The sequence below is a fragment of the Loxodonta africana genome, chromosome 17, assembly GCF_030014295.1.
Source record: "Loxodonta africana isolate mLoxAfr1 chromosome 17, mLoxAfr1.hap2, whole genome shotgun sequence".
Classification (NCBI taxonomy): domain Eukaryota; kingdom Metazoa; phylum Chordata; class Mammalia; order Proboscidea; family Elephantidae; genus Loxodonta; species Loxodonta africana.
In genome coordinates, this window is record NC_087358.1 from 53,052,768 (window position 1) to 53,072,084 (window position 19,317).

General features: G+C 35.7%; 1 protein-coding gene across 1 annotated transcript in view; it reads right to left on the reverse strand.

Annotated features, from left to right (window-relative positions):
- Nucleotides 1–19,317, reverse strand: part of PCDH17 (protocadherin 17) — a 108,454-nt gene that overhangs the window by 52,663 nt on the left and 36,474 nt on the right. The window contains exons 2-3 of the mRNA XM_003412594.4: nucleotides 18,448–18,506; nucleotides 18,142–18,314 (exon numbers count right to left, since the gene is read on the reverse strand). Coding sequence (XP_003412642.1) covers nucleotides 18,142–18,314; nucleotides 18,448–18,506 — 232 coding nt within the window. The remainder of the gene's footprint in view (nucleotides 1–18,141; nucleotides 18,315–18,447; nucleotides 18,507–19,317) is intronic.

Genomic DNA, 19,317 nt, shown 5'->3' on the forward strand with positions numbered 1-19,317 from the left:
AGAGGAAGCCTGGGTAGAAGTGATAACCTGGAGGTAGGTGAACAGGAGACGTTTCAAGCAGAATTAGGTGGTGATGACAGCAGAACTTAATGACATGTTGGGATAAAAAGAGAAAGGAAGTAAGGGAGAATCATGTGTTTCTGGCTGGAGTGATTAGGTCGATGATGGTGCTGTTTACTGAGATTGGAGGAAAGGATCTGGTTGGGGAGAGCTTATGATAGAAGTGGCAAGAAAGTGCTGACGAATTTCAGATGAAAAATATGAGTTACATGGAATTTAATCAAGATTTTTTTTGATCCATTTTAATTGCCCAAAAACTTTGATCAAGTACCCAGAGAACTGCAGATACAGATGAAATACAGTACTTTTGACATTTTAGATGCTCAATAAAGTGGAATTAATTTTCTGTATATAACGTTGGTTTTCCTGCATAGTCAGGAAGTAATAGCTTTAACTGCAACCATAGGCTTAACAAATACAGCTTTAGAAAAAAAAAGTCAATTTAACATATTGCTCAAAATTAGCAAAAGTACCATTTTTTGGGAAATCTTAAGAGGCAATGGAGAGACGGAAAATACATTTGAAATTTTCTCATTAAATCCTGTTCTTAATCAGTGATTACACACTAATAAGATAGCCCTCATACGTAAAGGTAATTTTAGGAGTACATAGAAATTGTTATTTTTCAAACAATATTAATGTTTTATTATGGAGATTTTTGTGCTTTCTGTCCATTTTAAGGAAAACTTACTGGGGTTAACTGCAGAATCCGTAGCAATGAAGGAGAGGGTGTTTTGAGGGTTAAGGCAACTAGTCTATATAAGAACTAAAATAAAATATGAGTCTCAGTACTAAGTGCTAAGCTAATTAAAAATAACAATTAAAAAAAAATAAGCAATTAATCAGATGACTGTCGGTGGTACTGAAGTACCAGATACATATACATGCAGACAGAGAGAGACAAACAGTTGTTGTGTGCCATCGAGTCGATTCCAACTCACAGCAGCCCTATACAACAGAGTAGAATTGTTCCATAAGGTTTCCTAGGTTGTCGACGGCAATGGGTTTGGTTTTGGGAATCTTTATGGGAGCAGATCACCAGGTCTTTTCTTTTGCAGAGCTGCTGGGTGGGTTCGAACCTCTGACTTCTAATTAACAGCCAGGCACTTAATCATTGTGCCACCAGGACACACACTCTCTCTCTCTCTATCATACTATTTAATAGTATTTAATATTAAAAATTAAAAGGAAACCCTGGTGACCTAGTGGTTAACTCCTATGGCTGCTAACCAAAGGGTCGGCAGTTCAAATCCGCCAGGCGCTCTTTGGAAGCTCTAAGTGGCAGTTCTACTCTGTCCTATAGGGTCGCTATGAGTTGGAATCGACTTGATGGCACTGGGTTTGGTTTTTGGTTTAATATTAAAAATGAATGTATTTATATTTATATATTCCAAATATCATAAATATTTCTATATAATTATATTCCTTCAGAAACTTTAAAAAAGAAATATATAAAAAGGGTTTTGTTCATATCTTTGTTTTGTCTTTTGTTTTTGGCCAGGCATATTTTTCTGCCTGTGCTGGTTTTTCACAGTCACTAATTTTTCTGACAATCCAAGATTGACAGGAATCAAATTAGAAGGAATTTTTAAAAACATAAAAATTCTATACATTTAGGTAAAAAGAATCAGATTTAACTCTACTTTCAAAGATAATATATCCTATTTCAACTTAGAAATTCTAGTAAAACTGCCCTGAAAACTCTCTTTTGCACATTATTACTGAAGGCTGCAAATGAGTGAAAGGGACAAGAGTGCAAAGAGCACAGGGATGGCATCAGAAGGAAAACTACTGTACTGCCAAGGGCGTGAAGGTGAGCAAGTTACTTCAGTTGTCTGATGTTCTATTCTCCATTTGTTAAAGGAGATAGCAGCCATATCATCAGCTTATCATGAGGGCGAACTGGGTAAAGGCACTTGGTGTGGTGCTTAACATATAGTAGATGCTCAATAAATGTTTTCATATTTTTTCAACCTCCTATTACTACCAGCTGATCTTTTGCTGCCTAATTAAGTTCATTCAGTTGGTCATATATTTACAAACCCTTAAAAGTTTCATCAGTAATTATTATACTTAAAGTAAAAGTGTTAGCTGGGCTATAAAACATTAAAATTAAAAATTAAATTATTATTGATAAACACAAATAGGTGGCATTTTGAGTTCAGTATCTTTTTCTTCTGTTATATTTATTGCTCAGAATTATTAAAAACAATTTGGACTCAGCAATTAATTTATATGATATTATGATATACAAAATTTAGAAAATATTAAACACTCCCCTCTACTTCTGAAACTTGATAAATGATCAAGATGGCCAATGAGGTTATTTCTTTCCAACTCTTCTCTGGTCTATCATTATCATTTAAAACAAAAATCAAATCAGATGACCCCACTCAAAGTCTGTAATTGCCTATAGCATCAGATTCAAAATCCTTAGTATGCCATTCACATTCTTTAATAATCTAACCTTAACACATTCTGGCCGAACCTTAGTGGCACAGTAGTTAAGAGCTGTGGCTGCTAACCAAAAGGTGGGCAGTTCAAGTCCACCAGCTGCTCCTTGGGAACCCTATGGGGCAGTCCTACTCTGTCCCATAAGGTTGCTATGAGTCAGAATCGACTCGATGACAACAGGTTTGGTTTTTTTGATAACACATTTTGGGGCCCAATTTCTTTCCATTATAACCCTACACTCCATATTCCAATAAAAGTATTTCTAGCGATTTGCCATTCTTGGATTATGCTATGATTTTTCACATCTCTGTCTTTGATCATTCTATTCTTCCTCCCAGCTTTGAACACCCTCTTCACCCTGTATATGCAGTCTTATTCTACTTTCAAGACCTTATTTTAAAAAAAAGCTTATCTAATTTTGGAAGTGTATCTACCACTTCTGTCATGGATTGAATTATGGCCCCCCAAAATTCACGTCAATTTACCTAGGGGGTGATTCCCAGTAATGTGTGGTTGTCCTCCATTTTGTGATCTGATGTAACTATGTATTATAAATCTTAGCCCCTATGCCTGTGGTTCTGGAAGCCCTGGTGGCATAGTGGTTAAGTGCTATGGCTGCTAACCGAAAGGTCATCAGTTCAAATCCACAAGGCACTCCTTGGAAGCTCTATGGGGCCATTCTACCCTGTCCTATAGGGTCGCTATGGGTCAGAATTGACTTGACAGCAATGGGTTTGTTTTTTTGATTTATACCTGTGGTTCCGGTCACATTTGGGAGTGAGTTGTCAGTTATATTAATGAGGTATGATTAGGTTATGTTAACGAGGATTACAGTGGAATGAATGCACCACCCTTGCTTGAGTCACATCTTTTATCTTAAAAAAAAAAAAAAAAAACCCATTACCATTATATCGAGTCGATTCTGACTCATAGATAAAAGGAGAGAGAAAAGAGCAGAGAGGAGGGACCCACTACCACCAAGAAGAGAGACGGGAGCACAGCGGGGTTCCTGAGCTGAGAACCTTCTACACCCAGGGAAATACTGATGAGGACCTTCCCTGACAATGCACAGAGAGAGAAAGCCTTCCCCTAGAGCCAGTACCCTGATTTTGGACTTCTAGCCTTCTGAACTGTAAAAGAATAAATTTCTGTTTGTTAAAGCCATCTACTTGTATTTCTATTACAGCAGCACTAGATATCTAGGAAAACTTCAATTTTCATCTATTTTAAACAAATAAGCAGAATTAGTTTTATTTACACATGTATCACAGTATTTACCTATTATAGTTACAGCTAGAAGGATAGAGGGTTGTCATCTTCAAGAGACTGAACACCCTGAAGGCAAAGCATGTCATCTCCATGGGTACTGAAGCAATGTTTACTGAATTAATTCACTCAAGCATTAACTAATGGTAATGAGATCTGCATTTGAGCAAAGAAGCATAATACAGCACCAGAAGTAAACTGAAAAATTTGCACTTTTATACTGACTTAAGATTTAATCTATTATTTATTGTTTTCTAACAGTGTGAAGTAATGCTTAGGTATATCAGGAAGTCATTTTGTATGCATTCAATTTTTCTAAGATTTTCCTGCCATCCTTCCTTTAACCAGTTAACCTGTCACCCTGGTTAACCAGTCTGCCCAACTCAGAGTAGAACTGTGCTCCAAAATGTTTTCAAGGTCTGATTTTTTTCTAAGTATATCAGCAAGCCTTTCTTCTAAGACTCCTCTGGGTGGACTCAAACCTCCAACAGTTTGTTTAGGAGCCCAGTGTGTTAACTGTTTGTACCACCCAGGGGCTTCATCCTTCCCTTCCTGTTGCTGTTGACAGGGTAGAACTGCCTCTTAGGGGTTTCAAGGCTGTAATCTTTATGAAAGCAGACTGCCATATCTTTCTCTCACAGAGCAGCTGGTGGATTTGAACTGCCAACCTTTCAGCTAGCAGCTGAACACTTAACCCCTGAGCCACCATGTGCTCCTTATCCTACCCATAAATACCTTAAATGCCATTAGCTTATAAAGGTAAAGATCAGATGGCTTTATAAAGGATATTATGTATTATGTACAGTAATTAACACTAAGTAGGAAATGACTCAGGACAAAAAAACAAAACAAAGATGATTTCTTCCTCCAATATGAATTTGCAATACCTCAAAGAAAATAAAATCCAGGGGAGACAAATCTATCTCCACAAAATATATATTTGTTTCAAAAAGAAACCCTGTATTAGGAGTGGGGTAGCATTTGTTGTTGCTCTGAAATCATAAAAGTACTACTCAAAATGAGCTTATGCAATCATTAAACATTTATATGTGTCAAGATTACATTTTACCTTCCCAAAGTAAATATGTAACACATTAGAACTATTATGGGGTAATATACTACATTTTTTTTTTTTCTGAATTCATTCTAAAGCAAGACCTCAACTGAACATTTTTATGATGATTTAATAGAAAACTTGATTAAAAAATTTCTCTTGGTGATAGATAATATTTTTTATTATAGTACTACTTGAATAACCACACATTAAACCTGGTCATCAAAAAGCAACAGCCACAGCATGTAACTTAAGTGCAAAGCTATAATTCTTTATTCTTAATTTTGAAATTGAAAAAGCTAAAATCTGATTTTTGTTGTTGTTGTTGTTGTTACTCATTTGGTGGTAAAATTCTACTGGAACTGACCTTTGTCTCATTTAATGTGGGTATTCAGACATTTCACTACACAACTGCACGTGTTTGACTATGGCCGCTGCTACAGTTTTCACTGGGAATGCTGCATAACACAGTGAACTGGGGTTGCACAGTATTACTTTTCTAAAATCTGAAAAGTCTTAATCCTGGAAAACAACTGGTTCTGAGAATTGTGAACCTGTATATCACAGCATCTCAGTCAGAATCTACTTGATGGCAATGAGTTTTGGTTATATCATAACATCAGCTTTGTTCTTAGATTTAAAAGTACCAGTGAAGTTAATTTGAATATGTTAATATATTTGGGTTGATATATTACTGGCTCCTATTTCTTGCTTTTTAACAATTATAAATATGAAATAATGGCCACATCGGTTTTTAACAAATGCATACCTCAGAGTAGAATATCTTGGTAATTTCCTAAACTTTTCTGGCTTTTCATGAATCTGAGTGTCATTTATATAATACAAGTGCTTATGTGAAATAATGAGATTGACGAATGTTGTTTTCTACCTTACAGAGAAGATTGGAGCTCCCTATTATTATTTTCCCTTTACCTCCACATTGCTATTTACCTTTTCAAATGTATTTTTCATTATATTCCTTTGCAGAGAAAGAGAATCTCTTTACTTCAATGCTAGCCTCCTCACTATGCTCATATGAATATCATCTCTCTAGTTATGAGTCGGAATCGACGGCACTGGGTTTGTTTTTTTTTGGTCCAGTCCTAAATGCTCTCTTTTAATTGGATCATTTGTCAGTTTGTCGATATATTTGGTTTATACTTAGTTTAATTAGAATAGGTAAAGCATTTTCTACCCATAATACTATATTTCTTAAGCTACTGCTACCCCTAGCCTCTTTCTTTCTCTCCTTCTATTATACGCAAGTCTTCTTGAAATAGCAGGGAAATTGTTGCCTCCACTTCCTGATTATGCTTCCATGTTTATCCTTTTCCAGTCTCCCATTTCTCTTTTATTTATTTATTTATTTATATCACTCCATCATAACTCTCTGGTGGAAAACAAGAGTGACCTGTAAGTATTTCTCCAGGGCTCACTGGAGTTCCTCAGGGGATTAACATGTTTGTTCTTGTCCATCTTTGACTACTATGACACTATAGCTTTGTACTTCCTCCCCTTCCTTACTGGTCACTCCTTTCCTGTTTTGAGTGCTATCTTCTTCCTCCTTCCGTCCCTTCCCCTTTGAACAAATCGAACTATTCATTGTCCCCTAAACATTCTGTGCACTTCCAAATTCCATGATTGTGTTCATGCTATTTGTTATCTTTCTTCTATATTCTTGAAGTAAAAACCCTGTTCATCCCTTAAGTCTTAGCTCAAATTTGCATAAGGTCTTCATCGAACAATTATCAATACTCTATCCCTCTTCTGGTAAACTCTCAGAATGCTTCATTATATTTTTCTTTCTTACATTATTTTCTACATTTTATTATTTTTAATATATGTTTTATTTCTATTTCTTGAAAACAGTTTTAATGAGTCTTGAGAGGGTTAACTTAAGAATTATATCCTCATAGGAATGCAAACTCCATATGAACAAGAATATTTGTTTTACTTACTACTAAATTCCCAATCCGTGATGTGTAGCCTGATCCATACCAGAAACGCAATAAATATTTGTTGAATAAATACTCGATACAGCACCTAAGACAGTACCTTATACATAATAGGCATTATATGAAGAGTTAGTGAATTATATTAAAATTCCAGAACACATGTTTCTTCTTTCAAAATAATGACTTGAGAAGTTATACATTTACTACAGAATGATGTCAGATGACATATTTGGGACTGTCCTCAGAAAACTAGTTTGTAAGTTGTAAAATAAAACCAGTTCAGTACTATTTTGTTTTAAATAAAAACAGCTTTACTTAATGCATTGATTTAACTTTGCTGGAAATGAATTCTGAAAATTCTAGACTTAAAAACTGCAGCCAACTAACTCATCTAGAGGACCACCAGATATTGGATGACCATCCTGAAAACTTTTCTTGGCAGGTTGAACTATTACTGAACTCCTCCTCTTCCCAACTTCTAAATGTTATGTTCTGCAGGATTCTGTCCTGGACCCTTATTCTCTTTTCTCTCAATATTCTTTCTCATCAACTTACTTGGATTTAAGTATGATCTTATAAAAATGACTTCCAAATTTATACCTCCTGACCTTTTCCCTGATTTGTGAGCTGTAATTTCTACCTGCTCTTCTTCTGATACCTCCACACAGGGGTCTCAGACATTTAAAATTAACATTTCAAAATCCCAACTCTTCTCACTGCCCAAATGTTTTCCCTGCAGTGACCTCATCCTACCTTAATTACTAAATGTAACCATTGCCTATACTTAGTTACTCAAGTCATAATCTTAGGATTTTTTAGCACATAGAGTTTTATAATACTTCACTGCTTTCTGAAAGTTCTCTCCAAGATCTGCTAAACTGAAGTTTTTTCTATTCTCTTTGAATGATGAGGTTTCAAATGATCCCCTTTACTGAGCTGATTCTAGTATTCATATGAGAAACGGGCATTTAGAAAAAAATGCTAAAATTTCTAATTTTTTTGTGTAAATACATGTGATATGTATTACATCAAATACCTGGTAAAAGGCAACTTTAGTGAAGGGTAAGACAGTACACAATACTGGGGAAGCCAGCACAGCTTATACAAGGCAAAGTTATGGAAGCTCCATAGACACATCCAAACTCCCTCAGGGACTGAATTACTGGGCTGAGGGCTGTGGGGACCATGGTCTTGGCAAACATCTAGCTCAACTGGCATAACAGAGTTTATAAAGAAAATGTTATACATTCTACTTTGGTGAGTAGCATCTGGGGCCTTAAAATTCTGTGAGTGGCCATCTAAGATACTCCACTGGTCTCACCCCTTCAGGGGCAAGGGAGAAATTAAAACAACTAAAGATACAAGGAAAAGATTAGTCCAAAGAGCTAATGGCTACAGCTACCACGGCCTCCATCAGACTGAGTTCAGTAAACCTAGGCAGTGCCCGGCTACCACCATTGACTGCTCTGACAGGGATCACAACAGGGTCCTGGACAGAGCTGGAGAAAATTTCAGAACAAAATTCTAACTCACAACAAAAGGCCAGACTTACTGGCCTGACAGAGACTGCAGAAACCCCGAGAGTATGGCCCCTGGATCCACTGAGCTCAGTAATGAAGTCGCTCCTGAGGTTCACCCTTCATCCAAAGATTAGGCCCATAAAACAAAATGAGACTATAGGGGCACGCCAGCCCAGGAACAAGGACTAGAAGGCAGGAGGGGACAGGAAAGCTAGTAATAGGGAACCCATGGTCAAGAAGGGAGAGAGTTGACATGTCGTGGTGTTTTAACCAATGTCATAAAACAATATGTGTACTAACTGTTTAATGAGAAGCTAGTTTATTCTGTAAACCTTCATTGAAAGTACAATAAAAAGTAAAAAAAAAAAAAACCTACTGAAAGGCATTAAAAAATTCAATTAGTCATCGAAATTTTTTTTTCCTTTAGAACTCCTTATCCAAAAATCAATTTCAAGTGAAGCAGTAAGGTGTTCATTATAAATGTTTAAAAAAAAAAAATCTTTGATTTTTCACTTTGCCTCCATTCTTGCTACCTTTTCACTATTCTGGGACTCATTGACCCATCTCCTAAGTGTATCCCTGTCTCCGCAGCACTGCCATCAAAATCACCTATCAAAATGAAAGCCTGAACTGTTACTCCTCGAAAACCTCCAATGGCTCTCTTTCATCTGCAAGATAAAGTCTTAAAACCAAAACATGGTGTTTAAGCCATTCCATTACTGTGCGTCTCCCTATCTCACCACTCATGGCCGTTAGTCCTAGTCTCACACATCACTACTCATCCACAGCTAACAGCACTCAGGATGCAGTGTGCCATCTTGTCTGTGTTTCTGAGAGTGCCCTATCACCTTCCTTTTTGTTCTCTCACTCTGCTAAGTCAGTCAAATAATTTCTGAGGTATCAGCTCAGATGTCTCCTCCTCCAGGTATATTCTTCAAGACCCTCAAGTCTGGGTTTCATTAATACTCTGGCGGTATCTCTCACTGCACTGACCTCATACTTCACATGTCAAATTCTGTCACTACAATGTGAGCTCCTTGAGGGCTCAATCTGTGTCTCATCTTATCTTTGTATCCCTAGCACAGCCATTAAAAAAAAAAAAAAAAAGAATGAGTGACTGAATAAATGACTGAGTAAAAATCTCTTCTGGAGCTACCATTTCTTAGTGTGCTAAAGAAAGGGATTCCCTATAAGTACCACAGTTGTGTCAATGGCTATATCTGAAATGAGACATTGTATTGATCTTTTGGAGCTTTTAATCAATATACATCAAAGAATCAAGAATTAAGCTCTCAAGCACGGCTGCTGACATCTTCACATTCTTCAGGGAATGAATGATATTGCGACAAATCGGAAGTGCTATATGGAGATTTTGAAGTCTCTATTGTGTGTTAATAAGTCAGGATGGCCAAGCAGTGTAAGGCACTGCATTCAGGTTACAGCCTCCCTGGAGGGCTACGTTTGAATCCTACTCTTGTCAGTACTATTTTGAAGCCTATTTATCACTGTCATATTTGTTTTATAGATTTGTTAATCTCATTCTAAGGATGCTTGCAAATAAACACTCCCTACAGGAGCCCTGGTGGCACAGTGGTTGAGATCTTGACAGCTAACCAAAAGGTCGGCAGTTCAAATCCACCATCCCCTCCTTGGAAACCCTATGGAGCAGTTCTATTCTGTCCTGTAGGCTTGGTATGAGTCAGAATCAACTGGACTGCAAAGGGTTATTTGTGTTACAGGAAACTACATAGTAGGATGGAGTACTATAAATCTGGGAGATACTACCTACCTCTGACACTAACTTGAAAACTCTGTGGAAGTTAGTTAATCTGTTTACTTACCTATAAAAGGGGAGGGGGAGGGGCATTGGGGCTCAGTGATAAAATGCAGGAGACCTGGTTTAATTCCCGGCCAATGCACCTCATGTGCACCACACCCATCTGTCACTGGAGGCTTGCATGTTGCTATGATGCTGAATGGGTTTCAGTAGAGCTTCCAGGGTAGGAAAGACTAGAAAGAAGGGCCTAGCATTCCTCTCCAGAAAACCAGCCAATAAAGTTCCTATGAATCATCAATATGTTTCATTGTTCACAGGGTCACTATGAGTCAGAGTCTACTCGAAGGCAGACAACAGCAATCCAAGGTTTCTTCTTAACTTTTTTTTTTTTAAATTCTATGGTTTTCAAAACAATAGAGAACTCCCATATTAGAACACACTATCAAAATGAAATAAAATTTCTGAGGAATTTTAGACCAACTAAATTAACATAATTTTTTTTATAGTTCCTAATTAACAGATAAGCTGATAACTACTACGATTTTCAGTTTGAGGGCACACTCCTAATTTCATGAAAGTGTACTTAATAGTAGCATAGGACTTTATTTATAAAAATAAAAGAATAGTAATGTTGTAACAAAAAATATATAAAAAGCAAAATCTTCTAACTGTGTGGGAACGTTTGAGAGATACAAAAAGGCTGGGGAGGGTGCCCTTGTCCCCAGATATGAAGTAAAAGGAGACACAAACGTTTAGAAAATGCTGTGCCAACATTTTCTAATTGGAATGTTTTAGCAAAAATCACTGCCGTGCTTGCTAAAGACATGAGAGTCTCAAAATCATGTTGAGTCTATTGTAAATCAAGCAACACTTGTCAGGAGTCTTTACAATGAACAACAAATGTGAGGGTGATAAAATCTCTCTCTATTTTCATGGTGCCAGCTGTTGGATTTTACAGTAGATGTTGGCAACTGAGAAAAAGGAGATGTCATTGAAACTTTTAAAGTTAGGTGAACTATGGGACAGTTGCAAAGTTTGGTAACCAAAAATAAACTTATGCTGCTTACAGCTTAGGTAATATTTTATGCAGTAAAATACAAGATGAATTCCCAAAGCCCTACAAGACAGCACAGGAGGGCAGGGATAATGATATTAAGGTGAGCCTTGGTAGCACAGTGGTTAAGTGCTGGGCTGCTAACCGAAAGCTCGGTGGTTTGAACCGACCAGCTGCTCCGTGGAAGAAAGATATGGCAGTCTGCTTCTGTAAAGATTACAGCCTTGAAAATCTTACCGGGCAGCTCTACCCTGTCCTGTAGGATCGCTGCAGGTCAGAATCAACTAGATGGCAATGAGTTCTTTGGTTTAGAAAAAATCAGTCTAATAAATACTTACAGGGCTTGAAAATAATACAAAGTCATGGTGAATAATACAATGTCCTAAGTGCCACCTATGTGGCAGCAGTAACGTTTTCAAAACTTTTAATGATTTTTTTCCTAGTATTAAATATTCAACATTGCTTCCCCTACCCCACATATAGCAGTCATTTTTCCTTTTCTTCCAAAGACAAATTTATCATTAGTAAGTTTATAGAAGTCTTTCTTTTAAAAATTATTTTTAGAGATTTCCAGATGGCAGCTGAGCGGGTGGACAGTGATCTCCTTCACGCTCTTGCTTAAGCACAAACGGTTTTGCTGCTGCCTGTTCTGGGAGGGTCTGGGAAAGAGACTGACTGGCAGAGTGAAAAAGACAGTAACCATAATGCAGGGCAGACAACAGAACGGAAGCTTGAGAATATAAAAGTACTCTCCTAGTCGTCTCCTATTCAGGGTCAGTCTTAGGGAAAATGGCAAAGTAGGTCAAGTTTGTATTCAGCGTCCTAATCCTCTTGTTCAATAGTCTTCTCCCCAAATCCTGAATATGTGGCTCCACACTCTCCCCAGGTGGGCAATAGCCTCAACTTCCATTCTTTCTTAAATGGCTCCTTCACAGTTAAGCGCAGATTGTAGAAACCTTCTTAAACTGTTGCCTTTCCAGACATACTTAGAAATATGATGAAATTGCAGTCATTGTTGGAGTCTCTGAGTGGTGCAAGCAGTTAAGTGGTTGACCAATAACTAAAAGGTTTGAGGTTCAAATCCACCCAGAGGCATCTTTGAAGAAAAGGCTTGGAGGTATACTTTTAAAAAGTCACAGCCATAGAAAACCCAGTGGAGCAGAGTTCTACACTGACATACATAGGGTCTCCATGAATCAGATGGACTCAGAAACCGGTTTGGTTTCAGTTGGTTTGTTGTTTGAAGGGGAGTTGTTTTATTTTGTTTTGCAGTGAATTAGGGAGGGAAGCTGGAAGAACTGGGACTCAGAACCTTTACCAAATTCTGGTAGCATCTAACAGATGCTGCAGTTCTTTAAACTAGCCTAGCCCTGTTTTCTGTATGGAAGCCTACAAGCAAAATTCTGATTTAAAGGGGGAAAAAAAAAATGAAATCCATCAGTTTTAGCTTCTGTAGTTTTATAGAATGTCCTCTGAGAAGAGGGAAGGAAACTCTTAAGAATTTAGTTTTCAAACTGGAATTCACTAGTGCAAACCTGGGTTATTTGGTATTTCTATTATAATCTACTTTCCACTGAAAGTTAATTTTTATTAGACTTCAATCACGGATTCCATTGTGATATATTTTGAACCCAGAATATAATTTAAAAGTTAGATTTTTTTCCAGTAGAGAGAGGACACGGGAGACCCAAAATCGAAAAGGAAAAAAAAAAAGAAATTACAAGGCAATTAAATAAAATGAGAAAGGACGTGAATGAAGTGCAAAAGAGTCTGGATTCTAGTCACAGGGCAAGGAACTGAGAGCAGGCCATCCAGCAAGGGGGCTTACATTCCTGGAAGTTCCCTATCCACCCTGGCACAAGATGGCAAGATGACAACAGAGTTACAGTGTAGAACTCTATTCCACTAGCTTTAGGCTTCTAGAACTTGGTTCCAGTCAAGTACAAAAATATCAGGAGACTTATTTTCTACGGGAAATTGAGAACTAGCTCTTGATTATCTGTGAGGAGCTCAGAAAAGATGTCTGTCAGCATTTTTGAAGACTGCATATTTATTATTCCAGAATCCACAGAGACTGCTGAATTTTAGGGAGCGCCTGTTAGATCTTTTTAAGAAGAAAAAGGTATCACTGATAATCAAAATAATTTACAAGGCTTCTAAAAATAAATAAATAAAGGCTTCTAGTGGATAGAAATTCAAAGGCATAGTACTTCCTTAAAAATTAAAATGTAAATAATTTTCTGAGGTATAGGCAGTAATGGAATCCTGGGTGATATAAAAGGTTAATGTGCTTGGCTGATAATCAAAAAGTTGGTGGTTCAAGCCACCCAGAGATGCTTCAGAAGAAAGGCCTGGCTACCTACTTTTGAAAAATCAGCCACTGAAAACCCCATGGAGCACAGTTTTATTCTTAAACACATGGGGTCACCATAAGCTGGAATCAACTGGACAGCAACTGGTTAAGAAATAAACTACCCTCAAAAATTATGGAAGAGTTTTACTCTTCATGGAAATGTGTGATATGTATTTATATTAGCATGCTGTGTTCAGTTATTCTTTTTCCAAAATATAAAATCATTAAAATAAGATCAAATGTATTTTCGTTGATTTTCTGATAAATAATAACTTTTTAGATAGAACTATGTATTTACTTTTTTTATTAAGTAAAATGTAATTATGATACCAAAAAAAATTCAAAATATTTAGATTGTTTATCTGTCCGTCTATGTATCTGTCTATCTAGATGTTTGATGAGTAATGAAGGGATTATGGAAAAAATCTAATTAATAGAGAAGCAGGGCACAAAAATGGAATTAAACAGAAAGAAAATAAGTACATTATTTGAATTTATTTTCATATTAAGAGAAACTGATGTAGCCACTTTCTGCTAGAGAGCTTATTAAAATCCTTATAAACCCACTGCTGTCAAGTTGATTCCAACTCATAGCAACCATATAGGACAGAGTAGAACTGCCCCATAGGGTTTCCAAAGAGCAGCTCGTGGATCCCAACTATCCACCTTTTGGCTAGCAGCTGAGCTCTTAACCACTGTGCCACCAGGGCTCCAAAATTCTTATAGTTTTGGCAAATACTTATCTCCAGCTATAGTCCAGTGCATCACACCTTTACTACTGAATTCTTTCAAATATTTTTGCTAAAATAATGGGCAATACATACTAATGCTGTAAATCTAGGACAATTAAACTAGCAAAAATACACAAATAGAACAAATGGAAAAAAAATAGCTGCACAAAAAATAAGAGAGGAAAAAATAGGAACCTATGAGCTAATAAAATGATACCTCAAAAAAATGCTAGGTCATTCCAAAAGAAAGCCATTATTAAGACAGGAAGTTCTATTGAAAATGGGATGATTATTTTTGGAATTTATTTTTTATTTCTAAATGTAGAAAATATTTCAATATAGAAATAGAAAATTATTTTTCTAGAATAAGATAAAAATAACTAAAAACAAAATATAAAATAAAAATACTAATTATATTCGAAGACAATCTGTGTAAGATGCTGCTACCAAAAAAAAAAAAAAACTGGTAAAAAAGTTTCTTTTTTGTTTCACTCTTAGTTTTTCCTAAAATAAACTGACTTTTGTCTTTAGGAGATTTTTAAGGATATCAAAATTTAGGATTTAATATTTGAAATTAACATGACATAATTGTTTGAATATTACTGTCATCATATTTTACCTATAAAGAGAAAAATAATTATTCTTTATATATGAGTGAAACAAATTAATTGAGGCATTGCCTCTCATATTTCTTTTCAAAGAGATTAACAGACTATATTGACAAGGACAATGGCTGATTGCTTCTTCGACATTTTCAACTTATGTCTGAATAAGTTGATCATTATCTGTATACTATAAAGGATTGGTCAGGCAAGCAGACTCACATGTTATTTTCATCCTAATGCTGGGTTCACTATTTACTGGTTGCATCACATTAAAAAAGTTACTTGTCTATTAAATGTGAGGGTAACAATACTTACCTCTTTATGAATGCTGTGAGAACTAAATAGGAAAATAAATTTTAAGAACTGAACAAAGTATGAGTAGACATTTACTCAATGCATATGACCTATTTTAATGTTCTCTCCTTCAGTTCACATAGATTGGGTCCTGCTTTCATTTAGTCTTAAATGTTTATTTGGTATCTGGGCATAGGAATGGATCAACATGATTTGACCAAATTTTTCACACTGGGAGACAAAGTTGCATAGAAACGACACAGGTTTTGCCCATAGCTAGACCTTAGACTGGAAACCCTGGTGGCATAGTGGTTAAGTGCTACGGCTGCTAACCAAAAAAGTTGGCGGTTTAACTCCACTAGGTACTCCTTGGAAACTCTATGGGGCAGTTCTACTCTGTCCAATAGGGCCGCTATGAGCCAGAATCGACTGGACGGCAACAGGTTTAGACCTTAGATTGGACTCCAACCTGCTGTATGGTTAATAAATTTCCCATGAGCTCAGCTTTCTTATATGAACAATAAAAATTATCTAAGTTTTTGGAGCTGTTTTGCATTTTTAATAAGTTAACATTTTAAAAAACCTAGCACAATTTAGAGTAAGCAGTAAGCACTCAATAAACCTTAGTTGCCTGCCTCTGAATCTAGATAGGTAGGTAGGTGTGTATGTGGGAAAGAGATAGAGAATGGTGAGAGAGAGAGAATGATAGATCTAAGATGGATGAGAGACAGAGAGATATCATACGGCTTCATGAAGGCAGGCTCTAAGTCAAACTTGTTTTTTACATTCATTTAGAACCTAATGTTTCCTCACATAATGAAAACACACAACAGATGTTGATTAAATGAATGAATGAATGATCAACCAATGAAATAGTATTTCAGCTAATCTTTAAAGATCATATTTTAAAGTGGAACTCAGTCTCCATCCTACATTATTCATAGATTACCTAGGTGTGACCTCCAGATTCATAATAATTTTCCCATATTCATTAGTGGAGAAAATTGAAAACCATTTGCTTCACAAGAGACTTTTCCATTGGCATTCTCGCGCTTGGACTAGATAGCCAATTATTCCATCTGTAATATTAATTAACATGATTGCTAAATTTAGTCTTCTTTTAAAAACAATAGTTATCTTTCTAAGACATTACCTTTTGGTATCAAAATTGAAAAACAGCTTTTCAGCATAAATCATATTTTCAGAAATAAACGAAACCACTTGTTTTTTTCTAGTGGTCATTGTTCATTATCGTCAAAAACATGGCTCAGTTAAATGGATTGAAATGGAAGAGTTAATGTGTACATCAACATTTTTCTTTTGAGTTTTTTTTTATTAATAAAGTTCTTCATAAACTTAATAAGACAATAAATGCAAACCCTTTACTTTATGAAGCCTTACAAAGAGAATCCAATAAATGATCTATTGATCCCTGTATGTATCATGTATAAAAATTGGTCCATCTCATCATGGATGTTCACATATTAAAATTCAATAACACATTATTTAAAACGTGTCTAAAATACTCATATATCACAAAGCTACAACCCACCAAGAACCTTTAAGTCACTTTGAGGAAACATACAAATTATTAGGAATTCTGAATATTAGGTAAGTATTCAAATTGTTTCTACTAAAAATAATTTTTAAAAAAAGGCATTGCACTGTTACAAAGAAAGTAGCTATTGTAAAAGGTCAGAAAATATCTTTCTGGCATTGATTACTAAGAAAATGAGGCTTTTTGTGAGGTCAACATTAAAATAAATCCAGAATAATTATACTCAATACAGAAATATAATAATATATGCATATGTATCTGTATCTAATCATTATGTATATTTCAATATATATTTGTTCTCTACAGAAATATGTGTGTGTATATATGTATGCACCAAAATTTCAACATTATTTGAAAAGTTTGTAAGCCTTATATCTGCTGATGTACGTAAAACAAAACAATTGCATTGTAGGCAGAAATCTACTTTCTACGAATTACTAATCAATAAATGACTTAGAAGCTAATTTCTCATTCAAAAGAAACTGAAATAATAAAAATGAAATATAATTTAAATGCTATTAATATTTCTGAAGACTGCTATTACATTAACATTTGTAATTCCAAAATTAGGTTTATACAACACTGCTTTTCAATTTTTAGAATAGAACATAAAAAAACCAATTCACACTCCTAAAGTCTTATACATAAGAGTAGCTTGATTCTTTTGGGTGACTTGTTACCAACTATTTGCTTTTTTTGAAATAAAAGAAACATCATAAGGCAAATCAAACAAATGAAGATAAACTTTTAGAAAAAAATTAGATATTTACTGGAAAGTATTTCTATATCATCCCTAACAGGGTAAACAAGTTCATATTTATTTGATACCAATGAAAACTAAGATGTAAATTAAAAGAAGCAGACAAAACTTTAGCTTGGTTATTTTCTGACTCTCAAATCCAAACCAAAAACAGACAAACGCCAACCCAGTGCCATCAAGTCGATTCCGACCCTGTAGGACAGAGTAGAACTGCCCCACAGAGTTTCCAAGGAGTGCCTGGCGGATTCGAACTGCCGACCATTTGGTTAGCAGCTGTAGCACTTAACCACTGTGCACGCCAAGAGCCATAAAATTCCAATCAAGTTACCATTTCACCCAAATGATAAATTTACTAATTTTTATAGTAGAAATTAATATTTAAAAAATGCGCATCTCTAACTGATAAACTCAAAATGGGAAAAGTTAAGAAACGTTTACAAAGATAAGAATAATCAAGTGACCTTGGTCAAGCTCTCATTTAAGGAAGATTAAAGACTAATAACCATGGCCTCCCTTGTTCTGTTGTTACCGAGATATTGAATAGGTGTTTTTCCTCTGGGACTGTCTCGGAATTTCCTGTTTCTTTTGATATATTATCAATGGACCATTCTGCCGTGATAAACCGCAACTCTAGTACTAATAGGTTTATAATGATTGCTTAAACTTTTACACTTGGTAAGCATTGGAAGACTTCACTCACCTTGTTCAAGAGGTTGGCTTTTAGTTGAAGTCGTTTTCATCTTGAGTGCCTCCCTAACAGACATGTCACAGCAGGAGCCTTTGTTAGTGTCTTGGTCACTGTCAGCCTGATCACTGTCCCCGTGCCCACTGTCTCTCAGGCTGGCTCTTTCTGGGTCCTTAAACGTGGAGCTACTGAAATACATATAAAGAAAAAGAAGAGAAAGTGTTGTCTCTACAAGTCTGAATCCGAAGTGTAGTCTCTTGGAAAGCAATTTTGACAGGAATGCAAATGGGGAAGCTGAGAAAGTTATTTAATAGGCCTTACCTTTGAACAAACTGCTGCCTGCTGCCCATGTAATTGGGCTCTGCGGGAAAATTGTCTGTCTGTGAAAGAGAAGGAAAAAAATACGTATAGTTGTACACTGGACAAATCTCCTGCAGAGCAACAAGATTTCCTAGTGGAAAAATGATTAATAATTCAAAAATTCCCTTAATCTTCAGATTTGTACATTTTAATTAAATTGGAAATTGCTGATGTGTAATTATGTACTCAGAACTATTAAATGAGTCCGGTCCTCAAATTACCTGTTAAAGTAAACAATAAGCCTGTCATAGGTGGCATTCTCTGTTAGTATTGGGATGGATAACATGGTGTTGTTTCATTACTTAGATATTAAGATCGAATGTTTACGGGAGGAGTGGAAAAATGACCTAAGTTCTCCATATTAAAAGTGTGAATTATTTAATAATACTCATTTTTAAACTTAATTACATCATCTGCTGGGATTCAATGTCCTTCTTGAAGTAATATAATTTAAAGTCATATACTCCTCAATGAAGAGGTATGAGGCCTCTCCTCCAATCCTGTCGGTAACAAATACAAGCATGACACATATGGTTGAACTCATTTGTATAATTCATATCATCCACATTCCAACTATGGAAACTGTATCCAAACGCTACAATGGAAATGGGTGTTTATCCTTGGTTGTTAAAAATAAAGTAAAATAAAAATAAGCAAAAAAAAAAGTTACTTAAAACATCAAGAGTAAAGATATTGAAAAACCAGGCTTGTTTTTGTGGTTGTTTTTACTGCTTCCAAACTGATTTGGAGGTTTGCCAAGAAGAACTGAATTCTCCTTGTACCATGGAACAGAGTCTTTTAGAAAAAAGAGACTGGATCTTTCATAGATCT